Consider the following 17,750-nt stretch of genomic DNA (forward strand, 5'->3'; position numbering starts at 1 on the left):
AACTTTAAAGTATATTATTATTATATTATTTTAATTTAATTAATAAAAGTAAATTTAATAAATTAAAAGGAAGAAATAAAATTTTAAAAGTATTCTAATTAGTATTATTAAAGGATATAATTTATATAAATAAATTAAAAATAATTTATTTAAGAAAGGGGATAATATAGATTTATAATTAGTTATATAAGTAGGTTTTATAGATAGTTAAAATTATACTTCTATAAGTACTCTTTAATAATTAATTCTTTTAATTAAGAATCTAACTATTTATACTTTTAGATATTAGATTTCTTATAAATTCTAGTGTTCTGATATGTGGGTATGGGGTAAGATATATAGAGGTATTAGATGCTGTGGCCGTGTAGCAGACTGATGGAGGAGTCGAGCCTTTCAGTGGGGGGCTTATAGCTTCTGAGATGGTATTTCTTTCATGAATGGGACGACTTTGGCACGATATAACCATCTTTGGCGTGCATGATCCATGCTTCTTGCAAAGAATTCAACGAACCGTCACATGACGGTGCTATATGCGCGCTTTCACGTTCAGGCAGCCGACCTAGGCGGTTATCGGATTACCATGCATGGACTAAACCTAAACTTGGTATAGGGGTCAGTTACAGTGAGATAGTATCAATACTACCTAAGTACAGTACCTAGCTGTGCTGACCGAGAAGGTCTCCACCACGCTGTGGTAAGAGAAGATACCCCGCACTGTACTGTGCCACAGCCACTTCAAATGATTGCTCGGCCGTAGGAACCCACGCCCAGACATTCCAGGCGGCTCCGCAGCGCTGCGAAAGAAAAGGACAGCAGTTGGTCAAAAAAGCATGCGCATCGCGAGGAAAGCTCCCCGGGAGTCCTCGTCGGGCTGCGCGCCCGACGACAGCGTGTTACCGGGCCCCAGGCGAAAGGCCAACATGCCTTCCTCTTACAAATATCAACCTCTCAGCTCGCCAGCCACTCAGATACGCCTCCTTGAGTTGCTCCCAGGCCGCGGGATCATTCAGTGCCGGCTCAAGGTCGCCAACCTTGAAGAGGCCCAGGGCACCTACGAACCTATCTCCTATTGCTGGAAGACCTACAGGCGCGAGCACTGGTGGGGAGGATCCTACATGGAGAAGAAGAAGCAAAAGGAATCCCGAGTGCTGGTGGACGGCTTAGACCTCCTCATCACTCAAAGTCTCCAGACGGCTCTTCGGCACATGAGGCTCGAAACCCAAGTCAGAGTCCTTTGGGCCGACGCCATCTGCATCAACCAGGGAGACAACGAAGAAAAGAGCGCCCAGGTCTCGATGATGGGTAAGATATACAAAAGCGGCTCTCGGACCATCATATGGCTCGGCGACGCCGACTTCTGGACCAGGACGGCATTTAAACACATGAGGAGGGCAAGGCCGACGCCTGGGCGCCTGGGGAGGGCAGACAGATCACAGGATTCTAACTCCACTGGGCATTCGACAGGTGGAGATCAGCACCAACTTGAATCAGCAAACGAGGGCGGTATGGCACGACTTTCGAGATATCGACAACAAGTAACCGCGCTCTGCCGAGACACTTTCATATTCTTTGTCTATCGCTCAATTGCCAATCGTCCCTATTTTAGCCGTGCCTGGATCGTCCAGGAAGTCGTGCTGTCCGATAGCATTGTGGTTCTGTGCGGTAAGCATGGGGCGACTGGGAATAATCTTTACAACTGGCTCTGCGATGATGAGTGGCTCAGTGGCACAGCTTCCGGCTTGATCAGATACAGCATTATCGACTTGTGGGACAACTTACAGGTCTACGACCTGGACTGCATCATAAGTAAGCTTTCACATATGAAAACGTCGGATCCGAGGGACAAGCTGTACAGTGCTTTGAGTCTTGACCAGGACTACATTGACTCCGGGTCCATCACCGTCGACTACAGGAAGACCGTCGATGAGGTCTTCCTGGATACCACCAAGGTCCTCCTCTCCCGGAGTCCCTTTCTCGATCTTCTTTCGATAAGTTATGGCACCGCTCGACCGGACGGCAAAAAGCATGCCCCTTCTTGGGTGTGGAATCCAGAATCCAGGTCCACCGAGTTCCACCTGTCATGGACAATATCCCACGCGTCACGTCCCTTTCGAGCGACCCGAGGTTCACATTCTCAAGCCCAATTCCAAGATCAAAAGCTCGGGCTACGTGGCTACATCTTTGACAACGTACGCAAAGTAGGGAATGTATTGTCTGCGTCTTCCAGTGCCCTCTGGTCACATGATGAAACAAGGGAGGCCATACGGTGTTACTGTTCCTGGATAAACGTGTGTGGACTCAATGAGCAGGGTATCACGGATACAGAAGCGACGGCGCATATGCAAACTTTCCGCCGCACACTCAAACCTCTTGTTGAGAAGTTCACACCTGCCGAGGAATGGCCAGAGTATGATGAGTACGAGGCGGCATACTTTTTGTTATTTCATAAAGAAGTAATGAAGCGTTTCGGCAGGTTCTTCATCCCCGAGACTCAGAAGGCAACAATGCGGTCAAGACTGGGGTTATGGGCAACCGTTGAGGCTTTCCGCTTGCTTCCACTTTTCGAGCCCGAATGCCTTGTTTTCTTCCATGACTGGCATACCAAAGCGATGGTCGGCCATTGCGTTGTTTGGACGGATAACGGACGCTATGCGTTATGTCCAGGAGGTACAATGCCTGGCGACAGGTTGTGCCTCCTCCAAGGCGCGAATGTGCCGATTCTTCTTCGCCCATCTGGAGAGAACTGGACTCTAGTTGGGGAGTGCTACACTGAAGGGGCTATGTATGGGGAGCTATGGGACCCGGAACGATGCGAGCCGCTCTGGATTGAGTGATTCGTCTCCTTGTCTTTTCCCAGCGCCAGTAATCCTACCATGGCGACAATGTGAGGAGGTTCTATGTTGGGCTGCTGGAAAGATTGGAGAAATGTGTGGATAACGAGAAACTTTGCTCGTTGTTTGACATGAGCAATACAAATCAAATCAATGCATAACACTTGATTTTGACCTCTCTGGGCTCAAGCCATGGGACTACCCAGGTACTGCGATACATTTCGGCAGACCATACCTACCGGGGGGAGGGGGGTAAATTGAATTTATAGTATAATTATTTTAGAATAATATTGATATTCTTTTAAAATAAAAATATATTATTAATATAACTATAGGATATTTAAATTGTATAATGCTTTTTAGACTGATATTATTTATCTATTGATACGCTTTTAATATGCTGTTAGGGGCCTGATATGTTATTAGGGGCCTGATATATAGGGTAAAAAGGGGGTTTGATTCCTGTTGGAATTAAGTTTTTTTTTATCCTTAATTTAACTATTTATTAATTAATTTTTAACTTAATTATTAATTTATATTAGGTCTATAGGGTTATAGAGTTAAGGAAATATAGAAATTTTATTTTCTTACTAACTTATAAAATTTAATATTAGTGGATTTAGGGATTTTAGAGGGATTTCTAATATATATTAATATAATATTAAAACCTAATATAGTATTAACCTCTTAATAGATTTTATTTATAATAGTATTTTATTAGCTTTTTATTAGGATTTAATTATAATGTTTAGATTTTATTTAAATATTGATTTTTAATATGATTGTCTACCTATATTAGGGACCCCCCCTCCCCCTGGTAGGTATGTGTAATCATCCTAATATTAGAAAAACATCATCTTTAACTAGGGCGAACGCGTGCTCGGAACGATGAACAACAGACCCTCGCATTAATGTCAGATTTGGTTATGTAGAATCATGAATCGTCATACGTGGGTTACACTCCTCAGAGCTGGACATCGTATAAATACAAGAACCTGCCATCCACAAAAACGCCAATTACCCTTGAATAAAGTATAAAGCTCATGCATCAGCCAAAGACACCTTCGATCTCGCTCGCTCACCCATAAAGCCCCCGCCTACTCGGCATATCCAACCAACATACTGCAGCACTCCCACTCAGCACCAGCAGTCTGCCTCCAGACCGCCGACGTGACCGCCTCGACCTGGTCATTGTCCTTCTTCTTCTCGCCGATTCTGTACAGCGTGACCTTGCACATGGTGGACATACTCATCAGGCCGATCTGGCTGACGACCCTCGTGTCCTTGTCGATCTTGTACGCGGACCAGGGCTTGACCTTGCGCAGCCTCTCCTCGAGCTCGTCGTAGGTGACGGGGTGGGAGGTCCCCAGGGTGACGGGGTCGATGACGACGCAGTCCTTGGCCATGTACTCGAGGACCGAGTCGGGCTCGTCGCAGTAGGCGCGCCACAGCAGCGTCTCGCAGTCGATGGCGTCGGCCAGGTTGCGCTTGGCGATCGTGTTGCGCTCCTTGGGCTTCTTGGCCCCGCTGTACTGCTTCACGTCCGACGCCTCGCCGTTGAAGCCCCCGCCTACCTTGCCGCCGCCGCCGCCGCCCGTGAGCCCGCCCGTCAGGTCGCCGAGCCCGCCGCCGCCCGTCAGGCCCTGCGTCAGCTGCCCGACGCCGCCGCCGTTGGTGAGCCCTCCCGTGAGCTGGCCGACATTGGCTGTTTTGGTGAGGCCACCGAGTCCACCGAGACCTCCTAGCGGCATTTTGGCTGGTTTTTGGTTCTGGGTTGTAGAGGTGGATGTGGTTGTTATGGTCTACTGGATCCGGAACGTGGATCTCAGTTTCGTGTAAGTGATAGAAGAAGGCAGGGGTGTCGCTGGTAGTCTTGAGCTCCCGGATATATTCCAAGATAAATCGCTGCACTTCTTGATTACTTCTATGGGTGATTATTATCCTGCGACCCGATAAGTTTGAAAGAACTATAGCAGTAAAAATCAAAGCAACGGGTCGAGGGGAGGAGGTGTCTGTCGAGGGCACTCCTATCGATTTATCCCAGCATCAGCAATCCCCAGAAAAACAGGATCTCTCGAGGGCTGACGTCAAAGGCTTCGGGCCCGATGTGAGTGGGGAACAGGACCCTTGGCCTTTGGGGTCTGGGCCTGCCCTACTCGAGCCGCCCTGCCATCGTCAGCCTACGCAATACCGCACCATGCGCTCTGCATCATCAGACAGCGCTATGCCTGTTTCCGGTAAGGTCAACGGCTGATCGGCCATGCACCATGTCCCAGAATCCTTGCTGCCTACCTCATCTCGATCGATGCTCACAGTGGAATATGGGGTATTCCAAGGCAATGTGGGTTTCTGCGGGCTTCGATGTTGTACACATGCTTTTTGCTTGAGGTGGGATGACCTGCACACCTGGGCAGTGACTTATGCCGCCCTTGCCGGTGTGCTTGGGCGGAGGTCACTCAGGCTGGCTTGATTCCCCTGTTTCGAGTTTGTACGACTGGAGCCGTCTGCAGGGACGGAGAAGCAGTACAGGTAGGAGACTGGGACTTGTCTCCGTATTTATTGACGCGTCCTCTTTATGCTACTGTGAAGTATTAAGATGCTTCTATCTTCGTCAGCAGCATTTGATGCGGCCCACGAACATGGCATCAATTCCAGGCACATGCACAATATGGCCTGGGTACAAAACGGGTCATTAGGGAGATAATTCTCCTGATCTCCCATCTCCCACACTGCTTCGAATTCATGAGACAGAAATGCTTGTTCCGGCAGCCACTCCGGCCGACTACCACTTCCGTTAAACCACAGATGTCATCCCAATGAAGAGGAGCTTGACCCCGGAAGGCAAAGGCCTCTGCAGCCTGCGTGCGACCGACAAATACAACTAGATTTTCTTTCATTGGCTAAGACATACCGGAATTTGGACCCCATGGGTGATGATATGTGAAGCCAAGTGCTCTTAAAGATTAAGAGCATTCTTCAAGAAATGGCTAAGGCTATTTGTTTTGTCCTTCTAGATCCTACAGCATACATGAACTTGAATTGCCCAGGTCGACCTCTATCGTAGAGCAGACCTGAATATCATCTCACATGTCTATCGAGTTGAAAATGGTCGTTCACATAATTCTGTAGTACTTGCAATGTTGGCCTCAAAATAGGTCACAGCAAGCAACGATATGACAGCTGTTGTCATACCTAGCAACAGTCGTTGCCCACAGGTCTCAGCACATTTGGAAACATTTAGAAATCATTTGTTTGACACAAAGCATGCCCAAAAAATCTTTCAATGACTCCAGAGTCTTCAGCGCTTACAGAAATGGCATACAAAACCAGGCATGAGTGCAAGAAGCCTAAAATTTAGTTTTGCACACAACCCATCACTTACTTGGAGATTATCACAAAATTATCACTGAGAAGTAGTAGCCTATTTTGCTGGAGAGATCACCCCATGACTATCTCTTCATTTGCATGGTGCATCGCTTGAGCAAAGATACCCAGTCATGCAGTGTGCAGTCACTGGCTGCAGTACCTAGGTAAGCTTCTATTCAGGTGCCTAGTATACATGTGTCTCGGCAAATTGTACTGAATGTTGTGCTCATCCATGCAGCTGCTGGATGTGGATTATATAGTAACTTTGACAAGTAACAGCTTGGAGTGAACCGTTGGGAACCCAGCTTGATCAGTCCAAACGCAACACCAAAACATGGCCCAAGCTGCTGGATCACCCACCATGGCAAGACGCGCCAAAGCCATTCACTGAAGAAGTGAATGCCCAAGCTTTGCAATACTTAAATCGCCGCGGGGTGCGGCGTCCGACCCAGCAGCCGACCGTCAACAACAAACAACAAACAAACATCAAGGTCATTGACACCGACACCCCCAAGCATCAACGCATGTCATGAGGCCGCTCAGCAACCCTTTCCAACTCTTCGACATCGCAGCCCTCTTCGGGCTATCTGTTGAGGGCAATATGTCTGAAGATCAACCCTTCCGATTGCTCCACCTCCCAAGGGAGATTCGCAACATGATCTATCATGCAATTCTGTGCGACTGGGGAGTGCAAGGCCCATTCCACCATCATCTTACTGACGATAGTAAGGAAATTCGGCTCCAGATCATGGCACGCAAGGTCGAGCTCAACATCTTGTTTGCCAACAAGCAAATCTACCAAGAGGCGAAGCAAGTCTTCCTCGAGGGCAACCAGTTCATCCGCATCAAGATCAGTGCGAGGAACCGCAGCCCCCTCATATACCCCTTCTCCCGTTCGTCCCGTTCGTCCCGTCCGTCCCGTTCGTCCCGTTCGTCACAGATCGCTGTAATCGCCTCGGGTCGCGAGAGTGTATACCGATTCAGGAACATTACGGTCATGGAGCACATAATCGAGTTTCCTGGAGATCAGAGCGACTTTGGTGAATCCGAAATAGACGCCATCATACTGCAGCGCGACCTGCGGATCTTCGCCACCAACTTCGCTCTTTTGGACACCTATTCCCGCCGCTTTGTTGGTCAATCCAAGCATCAAATCTGCATCCACAACCCTTTTGAAGAGACTGAATGCCCGGGTTTTCTCAAGAATACCAAGAATCTGGTATGTTAAGATACCATATCGATCCTTTTACCTGCCCCGATCCACACTCTTCTTGCCTATTATGGGCCGAAACCCACTGTGCTGACATTCCGTTTCTTCAGGAAAAGCTTCTGGGGCCGTACCTCAAAAAGTTCCAAGGTTTCGAGGACGTGAAACTCTCCGGGAAGATCGATGAGGACGTTGCAAAGTCCATGGTTGCACAGATGAACAGCGAGCGACCTCTGACCTCCCCACCGAGCAAGCTCATAGACAAGGTCATCAACTTGCAGAGTCTTGGGGACCAGCTTTACCTCGAGAACAAATACAAGCCCGCGCTGAAGGCTTGGAACACTGCACAGATGGCCCTTCTGGCCCAGGCGAATCGCAAGGCGTGGCCTACGTTCATTCAGACCGCAGGCAAGGACTTTACGGACCACCTCAGCGATGTGGCCTTCCAAGTTGAGATCAGCAGGATCCGAGTCTACCTCTCCATGATAGAGGCAGACCCAAGCAGTGGTGATGTGAACCGCATCACGAAGTCCTGGGTGTCACACCTGACCAATAAATGCACCGACGCCTTGCAAGTCGGAGAAACACTGGGCACAGGTTGGACCCCAACCGACGATCGGAAGGCCACGATCTATTACTGTTGGGCAAAGGGATACCGACTGGCCGGTGACGATGTCCAATTTGCTGAGGATGCCATCCGTCTAGCCGATCATCTGCGCCCTGATGACGAGGAGATAGGTGCTGAGATGGAGAAGATTGCGGAGTGGAAGCACAATATGGGATTGCCATAGATTGTACCAAGTCTTGGGCAACACGTTACCCTCATGGTGCACCTTTCTCGTTGGTGGTCATCGCTGCAAGCCCCAGAAGGAGTAAAGGTCACGGTTATGGAGAAGTACAAGCGAGGATGGAGCAGAGCCAGAACAGGTCAAGGCCATGACACATCTATCAATGAGATCACTAGCACCCCAAGGTCCTCAAGCTATCGTCTGTGTCCAGGTCACTACTGACCCATGGAAATACTAGGTAGGTTCTACTGAAGCAAGATGTCCTGAACATGGCCATGATCTATGATATGGCCACAGCCCATTCAGCCAAAATCAGTTTTGATACTAACAAAGGCCAGACAAAAATTCATTTTAACCAGGGAAATCATATGGCCTAGTAAAAGATCTCGGGTGCTTCAAGTGGAAGGTGGAAGGCACGCATTCCTGTGATGATTTGGAAAGCATTCAAGGCCATTGCAAAGGTTCTAAAGCCCGTGTCCACAGGCTGTCCACTGATGTGTCTACCACCACGGAGGGGCTTAGATGTTGCCTCTAGAAAAGGCGTGCACACTGGCATGCCACTGGGTCTGCACTTGCTGGGAGTTGTAATGTTGCCCATGGTCGTTTGCACCAGCAGTGACGCCTGGCAATCAAACGACGTATTTGACAGGAGCCAAGGTTCCATCATGTTGACAGGGGAGCTCTGCTGCCTCCCGTCCTGGTACTGTAGGTCAAAGTAAGTAACCTTGCAACGCGCCTCGGCACGTCTTTGGGCACGTCTCTACCACGGCATTGACAAATGTGCAATCAGGGAAGCTCCAACCTTGTCTCAGCACGTCCTTTCCATTTCCATCGCCCCCACCTTCTTTCCAACAACCTCAACCACCCATCTGCATTGACAAACGCCTACCAACTTCGTTCCTAAAATCTTCATTTCCCAACCTTGTTTCTTTCTGCCGTCTGCTCTTCGTGGGCTATCCCCACAAATACCCAATTCCAATTCCCAAGATGACTCCCAAGCGTCACCGACGTGTCGGCTCCGTGGGAGAAGGAGCACGTCGCAGTGCCAAATCGGCCAAGACAGCAGCCCCTGAGAGCACTGCAACAGAGCAGCCTGAAGCTCACCAGTTGTCAGAAAACCACCAGGGCCTTGAAATCACCGTCTCTCTCCGTTCGGCCAAGAAGGCGGAACGGAATGACCCCAAGCCTCTTGCGGTACTGCAGGAAGAACGGCGGCAATTCTTGCTCAGCGTAGGCATAGTAGACCCACCACCGCAACCAGCGACTGGGAACACTGCTAGTGAGAATCCGCCTGGTCCCGACGGTTCAGTCCACGGCTCTTCCACATCAGCAGAGCCCGGTCTTGCTGGCGGACAGCAGTCTGCCCTGCACGGCGATGCAGCGGGTCCTGCGGCCCCGGCAAATACAACAGGCTCATCAAGGGAGGGCAGTTTCGATGAGCAGGATCAGTGAGCCCTGCCCATACTGCCGTTGCAACTGAATAAATCCCCTGTCTGACATTATGAAATTGGTGGCAGGGATGACGATGTTGAGCTTGGTGACGACCAAAGCGACGAGGATGAACATGACAGTGAAGACTTTGAAGACTCGGATATTGAAGACGAGTTCCCCTGGTTCGAAGAGCTCGATGGCCTTGCCACACTGCCGACAAGCTCTCGCCGGAAGAAACAGCGGATCGGCAGCTGCACTGCAAAGCTGATCAGGCGCCGCAGGATCTGCGACTCCTTCTGGACCGAAATGGATGAGCCTACGCGGGAGACGCATGACCTGGCATTTGACCTATTCGACAGGTATGGACGTCTCAACCCCGAATTCTACGAGCACGAAGTCAACAAGGGAACCGGGGTCTGGGGCAAAGAGCTCGACCGTGGCGACCTCCTCCTCTTTGAGGAAATAAGCGTTGACGCAGCTCATCGACGACGCGGCATCGGCGCGAAACTAGTCAATGCAATCCTGGAGAGGACGAGGAAGAAGGTCTCGGACAAGGTGGGCTTTTTCGCCCTCATTCGCCCGGGATTCCTATGGGCCGAGCTTCGCCATCTACAGGAAGGCTCTGCGGAGATGAAAGAGGCTCAGCACGCCGCAATGGAAGGTGCCCTGGCATTCTGGCATTCTTTGGGGTTTCGGAGAGTCGGCACGTCGTCATGGCTCGCCTGGACAGACTCCCAGGGCCATCCGTCCCGACAGCTAGCGATCGCCAACGACGCGAAGTGCTCGGAGGATCGAGCGGCCGGTGACACGCTCTCTGACGAAATGGGTCGAATCTTCCAAAGACTGTTCGACAAGGACGTCGAGCCGGCAACGTATATCGAGGAGCTCACCAAGACGTTCCCGGAAGATTTCGACGACGAGCAGTGGGAGGTAGTTGACGAAAATGCCAACACTCTCCTCCATATCGCCGCAGTGTCATGGAAACCAGAGGTGGTCCGCTTCCTGATATCCAAGGTCCCCCGCCTGGCGGCAATGCGAAACAAACCGGGACACACACCTCTGGAAGCCATCCGGGATCAGCTCGAACTCGGGAGAACGCGGCGGTCCTTCGGAGACCTAACCTGGATCGAATCCGACAGGCTCCAAGGCTTCCGCGCCTCGAGCACCGCGTGCCTGGCCGCCCTAGAGCAGACGACCCTCCCTGACCTCTCGGGCCTGAGCCAAGGGGCGATCGATGCCATCTCCTCGTTCACCGACGCCGAGGCCCGGCGGTCGCGGTCCCAGCTCGACGTGGCCGGCATCCGAAAGGCGCTGCGGTACAAATATGGCTGCACGTGCGGGCAGTGCACCGGCGGGTTCCTGAGCCCGCGGATGCGACAGGCGCTGCTCGCCGTCGCGGAGGTCGAGCACGACGGCCTGTGCACGTCCATGGACGATACCGGCCCGGGCTGGGTGTCGTGGAACGAGGATCTCCTGGTGCACCTCCCGGAGCGGGTCCGGCAGAACCTGCGGACGAACAAGTCGATGCGGCAGGGGTTCGCCAACATGTTTGACCACTTCGCCAGCTGCCTGCGCGATGGCAGGCTGCCCACGGAGGCGTCGCTGCTCCGTTTCCTGCGGGATGTCGCGAGCGAGTGGCCGCCCGTGACCCGGAACTATCTCGACCGCGGAGGCAGCGTGGCCGCCGTGGCGGATGCGATCTTTGAGCGGGCGATGGGGCAGGACGAGTGGGCTGGGGAAGGGTCCTACCTAGAGATCTTCGGGGGCGAGGACATGGACGCGCTCGTGCCGTGCAGGAACGACCATGAGTTCGGCTTCGTGGCTGGTATGTGCGGGTACAGGAGGGTCACGCCCGGCCCGCGCCTCGTTGATATGTTTGGCAGGGAGCTTGGCCCAGACTAGACAGGCACCCCGAGTCTTGTGTTGGCTGGTCGGTGAGGGTCTGCCTGTCTTTGCGTGTTACTTTTGGCCAACCACGTGCGGGTTAAGGCAGCTGGGGAGGAGCATGATGGCTGGGGGTGATCTGTTGCTCAGTACCTGCCTTTCTTTGGCGGTTCTTTCTTGTTCTTCCGTGACTGGGGGTTTGTTACCACTCGCTCAGGGCAAAGTTTAGGTCCGAATCGTGACGAGTTAGTTTGCTACTGCCTGCTGTTGGTTTTCTCCGGGAGCTGGGCCCAACCCATCTCGATGCTCTCGGTGATAATGATGGCCTTGCCTCGGCAGGCCGCAGATTTGTAATTCTCCTTTGTTTGTACACGGACGTCGACGATCACAGCACAGGCAGGCAGACAGACAGACAGACAGACAGGAACAGGCCGAGTTGAGCCCGCTCAAGGCTGTCACCCACTCAAGCAGAGTGGTCGAGCAGACGGGCCTGCATACCATGTTGGGGAACCCGAGCCATCGGGGAGGAAGCACGAGGGCCGTTTGGCGTATGTACATACTGTTGTTGAACAGTACCCACCCTGGTTTATGCATGTTCGTGGGGGTGGGGTGGGTGGTTGTTGGAACCAATCGCGGCTCGTGGGGTATTTTACTCACTGCCCCCTGGCTGAAGGATTGGGTTTGTTTTCCCCAGACTTTTTACTTGCCTGCTGCTACCTACCTACCTCCTTGCACGGAATAGGCACTTGAGACAAGGGGAACGGCCAACTTTAATCTCGAGGTGCGTGTTGGTTGCTGTACTGTGGGGTGCTGCATGTCGAGACCAGACTCTTGGTGCTCATCATCCTGGGCGCCACGACAGGACACGTGAAACGTCTGTCTTGCATACTTAGTGGGCGAACTGCCTACCTAGGTAGGCAAGTAGGTAAACTTGAAGGCCGTCTGTCAGTCAATTAACGAAAAGGCCCGATGAGATCGGGGTAGTGGCAAGCCACATTAATTACTTACATGGGGCACCGCACCCTGGCCGCACGACAAGCCATGAACACCCCTCAATCTGTCATCCACTCCCCCCCACACACACATCACGTACGTATGAACCATTGCCCGTGCATAGCATATCAAATTCATTCTTTGATTGGTGCAAAAAAAGGCACAGAGCAGTAGCAGCAGTAGGTGTAAACGTTCTTTTCTTCTTTCATTCCAGAGTTGAGGAGCTAACGTATAAACTTCCAGTTCAACCGGGCGGGGCCCAGATATCCACCCCGGGGTGCATGGTGCATGGCAGCACCAGCTCGCACCCAACTCGCTCGTACCAGTAGCGTAGACAGGCAGACAGGCAGGCAGACATGCAACACAGAGACTGCCAGCTCATAGAGGACTGCTGTCCAACCGCAGCAGCCATTTTAGAAACAAAACAAGGCCGCACTTATTCAACGCTCCCAAAACACCATGGTGCCAACAAAAAGTCAGGTCTTTCCGTCCCGTCCCGTCCGATCCATAGACGACGCAATTCAAGCGCACAAATACAAAGGCTCCTCCCCCAGATTTCCTGGTGTGCTGTCATCGGCATGATGAGTTGTGCCAGGGTGTAGCATATGTCCAAATTTTTCCGCCTCTTTTTTGGTCTCGATAACATTTGTCATATATCATGCGTGCCATCCATCCGAATCAAAATTGGAACCCATAAATCGGGCGAAAGAAGAGAAAAGAAGAAATAGTAACAATGAATAATCGCTGGATGCAAAAGACATAGAGGTCAATGCCGCCGAAGCGTTGTGCCAGGCCAGGGGAAAAGAAGTCTGGCTGGTACGCGACGCTACCGCATGAAATCCATTTCGACCCCCAGGCCATTATTCAGGCCTAGTGAGCTCATGGTACTCATGTCTGAGTTTGCCCTCTGTAAGGCTTGGAAGTCGGCCACCGTGCGTAGTGTTTGTTGATTCGGGTGGTTCGGGCCCATGGCGAAGCTGTTTGTGCGGGCCGGTCCTTGTCGGCTCACGAGGTTGTTCGTGTTCATGCCCTGAGACATGGCGTTCATGTATGCGATGCCGTTGTTGAACTGTTGCCCGAAGTTGTGATTTTGGTGGTCGACACCCATGTTCGGGGTGTGTTCGAGTGGCATGCCGTGTTGTGGCATATCGTGTTGCATGTGCGTGTTGATGTTTTGCATCGACGAGATCGACTGTTGGGGCTGGTGTTGCGTATGCGGCGTTTGTGGCGGGTTGGTGACAGGTGGTGGTCCGTTCATTGACGACGAGGCGCCCATCTGATTCATCATCATCCCCGACATTGAGCCATAGCTGTTCTCCCCCAGGCCGTGTGAATACTCCCCGCCCGGTGACGTGGCTGGCGGTGAGCTCATGAAGGGCGAGTTCAACTCGTGGTTGGAAGATGTCGATCCTCCTTGCGAGCTGCCGGAGTCTACTGGTGTTTCATCCATGCGCGGCGTGTACTTCTTCTCATAGTCGTCCATCATCACCGGGGGTTGGGCCATGCCGGCGTTGCCAAAGCCATCGAAAATATCCATGTTGCAAGCTTTGGTGGCGACATTGTCTGGCACATTCTGAAGCATCGGGCTGGCGAGCTTTGGCAGTGTCTCGTTGATCTTGCTGATGAGCAAAGGAACGAAGCGGTAATCGCCGTTTCGGAGCACTGTCAGGACGTTCAGAAGTGGGTTAAGCTGTTCGCGTGGGCCGGGTGAGAATGGATCCCTAGAAGCAGGGTACAATGCAAGCACGTCTGTCAGTGAGCAAGCAACATCCAGGAGCTTTGTCAACTGTTTTATAAATTAGCGACACAACAGGATAGATTCCAGGGGCTACTTGAACGTACGAAGGAGACATTCAGGCTCTCGGAGTTTTGCTGGGGCATGGACGAGATGCCGGCGAGCAGTTGGCTTGCCATGTTGGAGGAGTACTGTTGGAAGATTTGATCCTCGTTGTGGGCACCGTTGCTGTTCAATTGCCACAGCATCGTCTTGAGCCATTGCTGGTTATTCCTGAGGTCGTGCAGCTGCGAGTCGCCGTAGCTGTGAAAAGCGGGGATGATGTCCGTTAGCTGCTTATGCAGGTTGTTCAGGTAAGCAGTGGGCCAGTTGCCGCGGTTCTTGCTCCACATCCCGAGAAGGGAATCATCAAATGGCCTAAACAGGCTGGAGAGGTGAATGAAGCTGTTGAGCTGGTGCGCCATGTGGTCTGTTGGGTCATCAGCCAGTGACGGCGAGTTGATGGTGGCCTGTAATGTCACCGGCCTGTTTCTTTGCAATGCATAGGCCCTGCAGGTCCCAAATTAGTGAGTGTAAAGTGGGCAGGGAAATGAGACGGTGAAAGACCCACCTTTCCGTTACAAAGAACAGCCAGTAGAGGCGTCTCCTCCGCGAAGACTCGACCTCGTCGAACTGGATGTAAGTCTCCTCCTTGTTCATCCCGATTATGTGAATCATGGTTGCGGCTTCCCGCAGATGGAACCAGGCCTTCTCGTGCATCTCGAGGCCGGAGAAACAAGCAAAGAGGAAGTAGCTCGTGCAGAGGGTGTTGAGAGTGGGGTTTTCCGTGTAGTCGAATCCCTTGCGGACACGGATTGCTTCCTCCAGGAGAACTGTGCTGGACACGATGTTTGCACCGGGCATGCTGTCGAGTCCGTACGCGTCGCCTGGGATGGACATGCCGGGCTGAATCATCATGAAGGCAGATAGCGCAGCCAGCAGGCAGTAGGTATCCAGGCTCTGCTCCATGTACACAGCCTGCTGCTCGAGGCGCTGTCGGCTGAGGACGGGCATGTTTGGGTACATGTTAGCGAAGAAGAATTCGATGCACTCCTTGACAATATCGCTGGTCAGAAGCCCCGGGGTGGGGGCGAGCGTCGGGACGGCTGGAGGAGCATTCACACCATTCATGCGGTTCTGGACCTGTGCAGAAAGGCTGGTCTGGCGTTGGGTCTCACGCAACTCGCTGATAACCTTTGCTCTCGAGCCCTTTGGGCCCTTCTTCTGAGGGATCGCGTGGTACGTGCAGCCGAGCTGGGCCGTGTGGCAGTTGCGGCAGGGGTTGACACCGTCGCATTTGACCTTGCGACGGTGACAGGCGTCACAGGCTCTCTTGACGGCGGTCGTCATTGTGCCTGAGGTCATTGTGAGAGGGTTAGAAGGTTGGTGTAATTGACGCTAATTTTCTATCGGCGTCGGTGAGTCGAGTCGAGTCGAGGTGAGCACGACTGAAGTGGAATTCCGCCGCTCGTCGGTGGATCGGTCGGCGGGTGAGGGCAGGCAGATTACTGCGGCGGCTCCTGGGGAGGAGTCGGGAGACCTCGTGGCAGACGGCCTGTGATGAGAACCTCCGCGGCCCCTGGTGCTGAGGGCATCCGACGTGTCGAAAAAAAAGCAAGCGGGCTGGCTATTGCTCAATGCGAAGATGGCGTGCAGGTGAGGCAGCGAAGTGGTTGCGCACAGCTGGGGTTCATGCAGGAAGGAGGGATCGTAATCGGGCCGTCGAAGGTTTGTGTGAGTGGTTTTGGGAACCCAAATTCGAAATCGCGGGGGAGACAATCCGGGGGAGCGGTTCCAACGGGTCCAACGGCTGGTCGGGTCGGTCGCGTGTGCAGGCTGCAGTGCAGTGCAGGCCAGGCGAGACGCACACAAAAAGGGCGTCACGAGAGGGAGGTTTATATTCAGGCTATGGTGAGAGGCGTGGAAGAAAAAGGAAAAGAAAAACCCCAACAGCAGCAAATATCAGAGAGAGAGGTGGTTCTGGTGGTGTTGATGAGGAGGAAGAAAGAGTAGAGCAGACAGGACTGTCAGTCAGTTGTTGGTCAGGCGAGGCGAAACGAGTCGAGGCGAAAGACTGGGGGGATGGGGGGGTAAAGAGAGCCCGGCAGCGGCCTGCCAATTTAGGAGCAAGAGGGAGGAGATGCACACAGCCAGCCAGTGAGGAGAGCCGGTGCAGCTCAGGCAGTCTGGCAGTGGCAGTGGGCGGGAAAATGAGGAGAAGTGGAAGTGCGGAAGATGGGAAGGGGCTACGGATGGGGGAGGACACGCTAGCACCCAGCTGAGCCTAGCCGAGCCCAGCCGGACCGGGATGAGCGCCTTCCCCCAGGTCGGAGCTGCATGGACATTGGGTGAAGCGGCCAGCCAGCGGCCCAGCATCCAGGGAAGGGGGGGGAGGCAGGGACCAGGGGCGGTGGGGGATTTCCTTAGGTAGCCTGCCCAGGTCCAAAGGCAGGGTCATCAGCAAGATCATCAGCAACAGGCTCACACAGTGTGTCCGCTGTCAGTCAGTCAGTCAGTCAGTCAGTCAGTCAGTGCTGTATCGTGTTGTATGTACGACGGTGGCGCAGACCCAACCAAGCATCAATTGAGCACTCTACTGTAGAATATCAGCTTACCCCGTATCTACACTCTTTGCTACCATCCAGCACATCTCGTCGTCTGCTGTCTGTCTCATCCATGGCCTGGTGCTCGCGTGGCTTTGCCCTGCGGGCTGAATAAAGACACGGCCCGCCCAGTTACAAGCCAGCCAGGCCAAGTCGGTCTTGCCCGTGCGTGCATGTCCGTCGCATCACACATCTCCAAGGCCTCACCGTCATTTCACGATCCTTATCCTGTCGCTCGGTCGGTCAGTCAACCAGTCAGTCAGTAAGCATCAATCAATCGTCAATCATCCATCAAACGCCGCCTCCTACCCCAGGGTCCTCGAGTCCGACCGAGCCCCCGGTGGTCCCGTCGGCATTTTGGAACTCAATTGATGATAGTTGGGACGAGACTCAGGTACCCGTGCATTGAATTCTGTTTCGTTTTTGGACGTTCCAGAAATAAAAGAAGCCCGAGGGAGGCAGTTTGGTTGGTTCAATTCCAAGCCCCGGCTGCACCAGAGTGGCGGAGAGTGATGGTTTGATTGAGAATGAATGCCTGCCATGCACTGCTTCAGGTCCCTCCCAGTCGGGCAACTATCATCGAGTGCTGCTCTCGATCGTAATCTCGTGTGTGCCTGTCACTCATCCTCACTCATCTTGCATCTGCGCAGCGTGGTGGGCGGGCGGGTAGGGTAACGTTGTATTCTGGGGTTCACGCTGTTACTGTACTTTTAGACTTTTTGCTACCAGGGGCCCTATTCCGCACTCTCGGAACCCGAAGGCATCGGCTAACAGGGCAGAGGTCACTTGAGAGCCTGTATGCAGCAGCTGTTTGGCTGTCCGAGATAAGTATACGTCACTTCTGTTAGAGACTGACTCTGCCCCAGGTGGGGG

The 17,750-nt window shown here is 52.7% G+C and overlaps 5 protein-coding genes across 5 annotated transcripts; 3 read left to right on the top strand and 2 right to left on the bottom strand.

Annotated features, from left to right (window-relative positions):
* Nucleotides 1–757: 757 nt before the first annotated feature.
* On the top strand, nt 758–2,834 carry KVR01_009288 (uncharacterized protein; the record flags this gene model as incomplete). The annotated part of the gene is made up of 1 exon (XM_044784153.1): nt 758–2,834. Exon 1 carries the CDS (start codon nt 831–833, stop codon nt 2,832–2,834), a length of 2,004 nt encoding a protein of 667 aa, XP_044641790.1. The 5' UTR covers nt 758–830.
* Nucleotides 2,835–3,634: 800 nt separating this feature from the next.
* On the bottom strand, nt 3,635–4,852 carry KVR01_009261 (uncharacterized protein). The gene has a single exon (XM_044788663.1). The coding sequence runs from the start codon at nt 4,580–4,582 to the stop codon at nt 3,929–3,931; it is 654 nt and encodes a 217-aa protein (XP_044641763.1). The 5' UTR covers nt 4,583–4,852; the 3' UTR covers nt 3,635–3,928.
* Nucleotides 4,853–6,726: 1,874 nt separating this feature from the next.
* KVR01_009424 (uncharacterized protein) lies at nt 6,727–8,195 on the top strand (the record flags this gene model as incomplete). Its single annotated transcript, XM_044781807.1, has 2 exons — nt 6,727–7,416; nt 7,518–8,195. The coding sequence occupies 2 exons, from the start codon at nt 6,727–6,729 to the stop codon at nt 8,193–8,195; spliced, it is 1,368 nt and encodes a 455-aa protein (XP_044641926.1).
* A 984-nt stretch (nt 8,196–9,179) lies between these two features.
* On the top strand, nt 9,180–11,525 carry KVR01_009330 (uncharacterized protein; the record flags this gene model as incomplete). Its single annotated transcript, XM_044789309.1, has 2 exons — nt 9,180–9,640; nt 9,710–11,525. 2 exons carry the CDS (start codon nt 9,180–9,182, stop codon nt 11,523–11,525), a joined length of 2,277 nt encoding a protein of 758 aa, XP_044641832.1.
* A 1,155-nt stretch (nt 11,526–12,680) lies between these two features.
* On the bottom strand, nt 12,681–16,498 carry KVR01_009495 (uncharacterized protein). The gene is made up of 3 exons (XM_044787399.1): nt 14,846–16,498; nt 14,343–14,784; nt 12,681–14,286 (listed from the first exon to the last, which is right to left on the bottom strand). Exons 1-3 carry the CDS (start codon nt 15,637–15,639, stop codon nt 13,327–13,329), a joined length of 2,196 nt encoding a protein of 731 aa, XP_044641997.1. The 5' UTR covers nt 15,640–16,498; the 3' UTR covers nt 12,681–13,326.
* Nucleotides 16,499–17,750: the final 1,252 nt, after the last annotated feature.

Source organism: Diaporthe batatas, assembly GCF_019321695.1.
Source record: "Diaporthe batatas strain CRI 302-4 chromosome Unknown Contig00011, whole genome shotgun sequence".
Taxonomy (NCBI): domain Eukaryota; kingdom Fungi; phylum Ascomycota; class Sordariomycetes; order Diaporthales; family Diaporthaceae; genus Diaporthe; species Diaporthe batatas.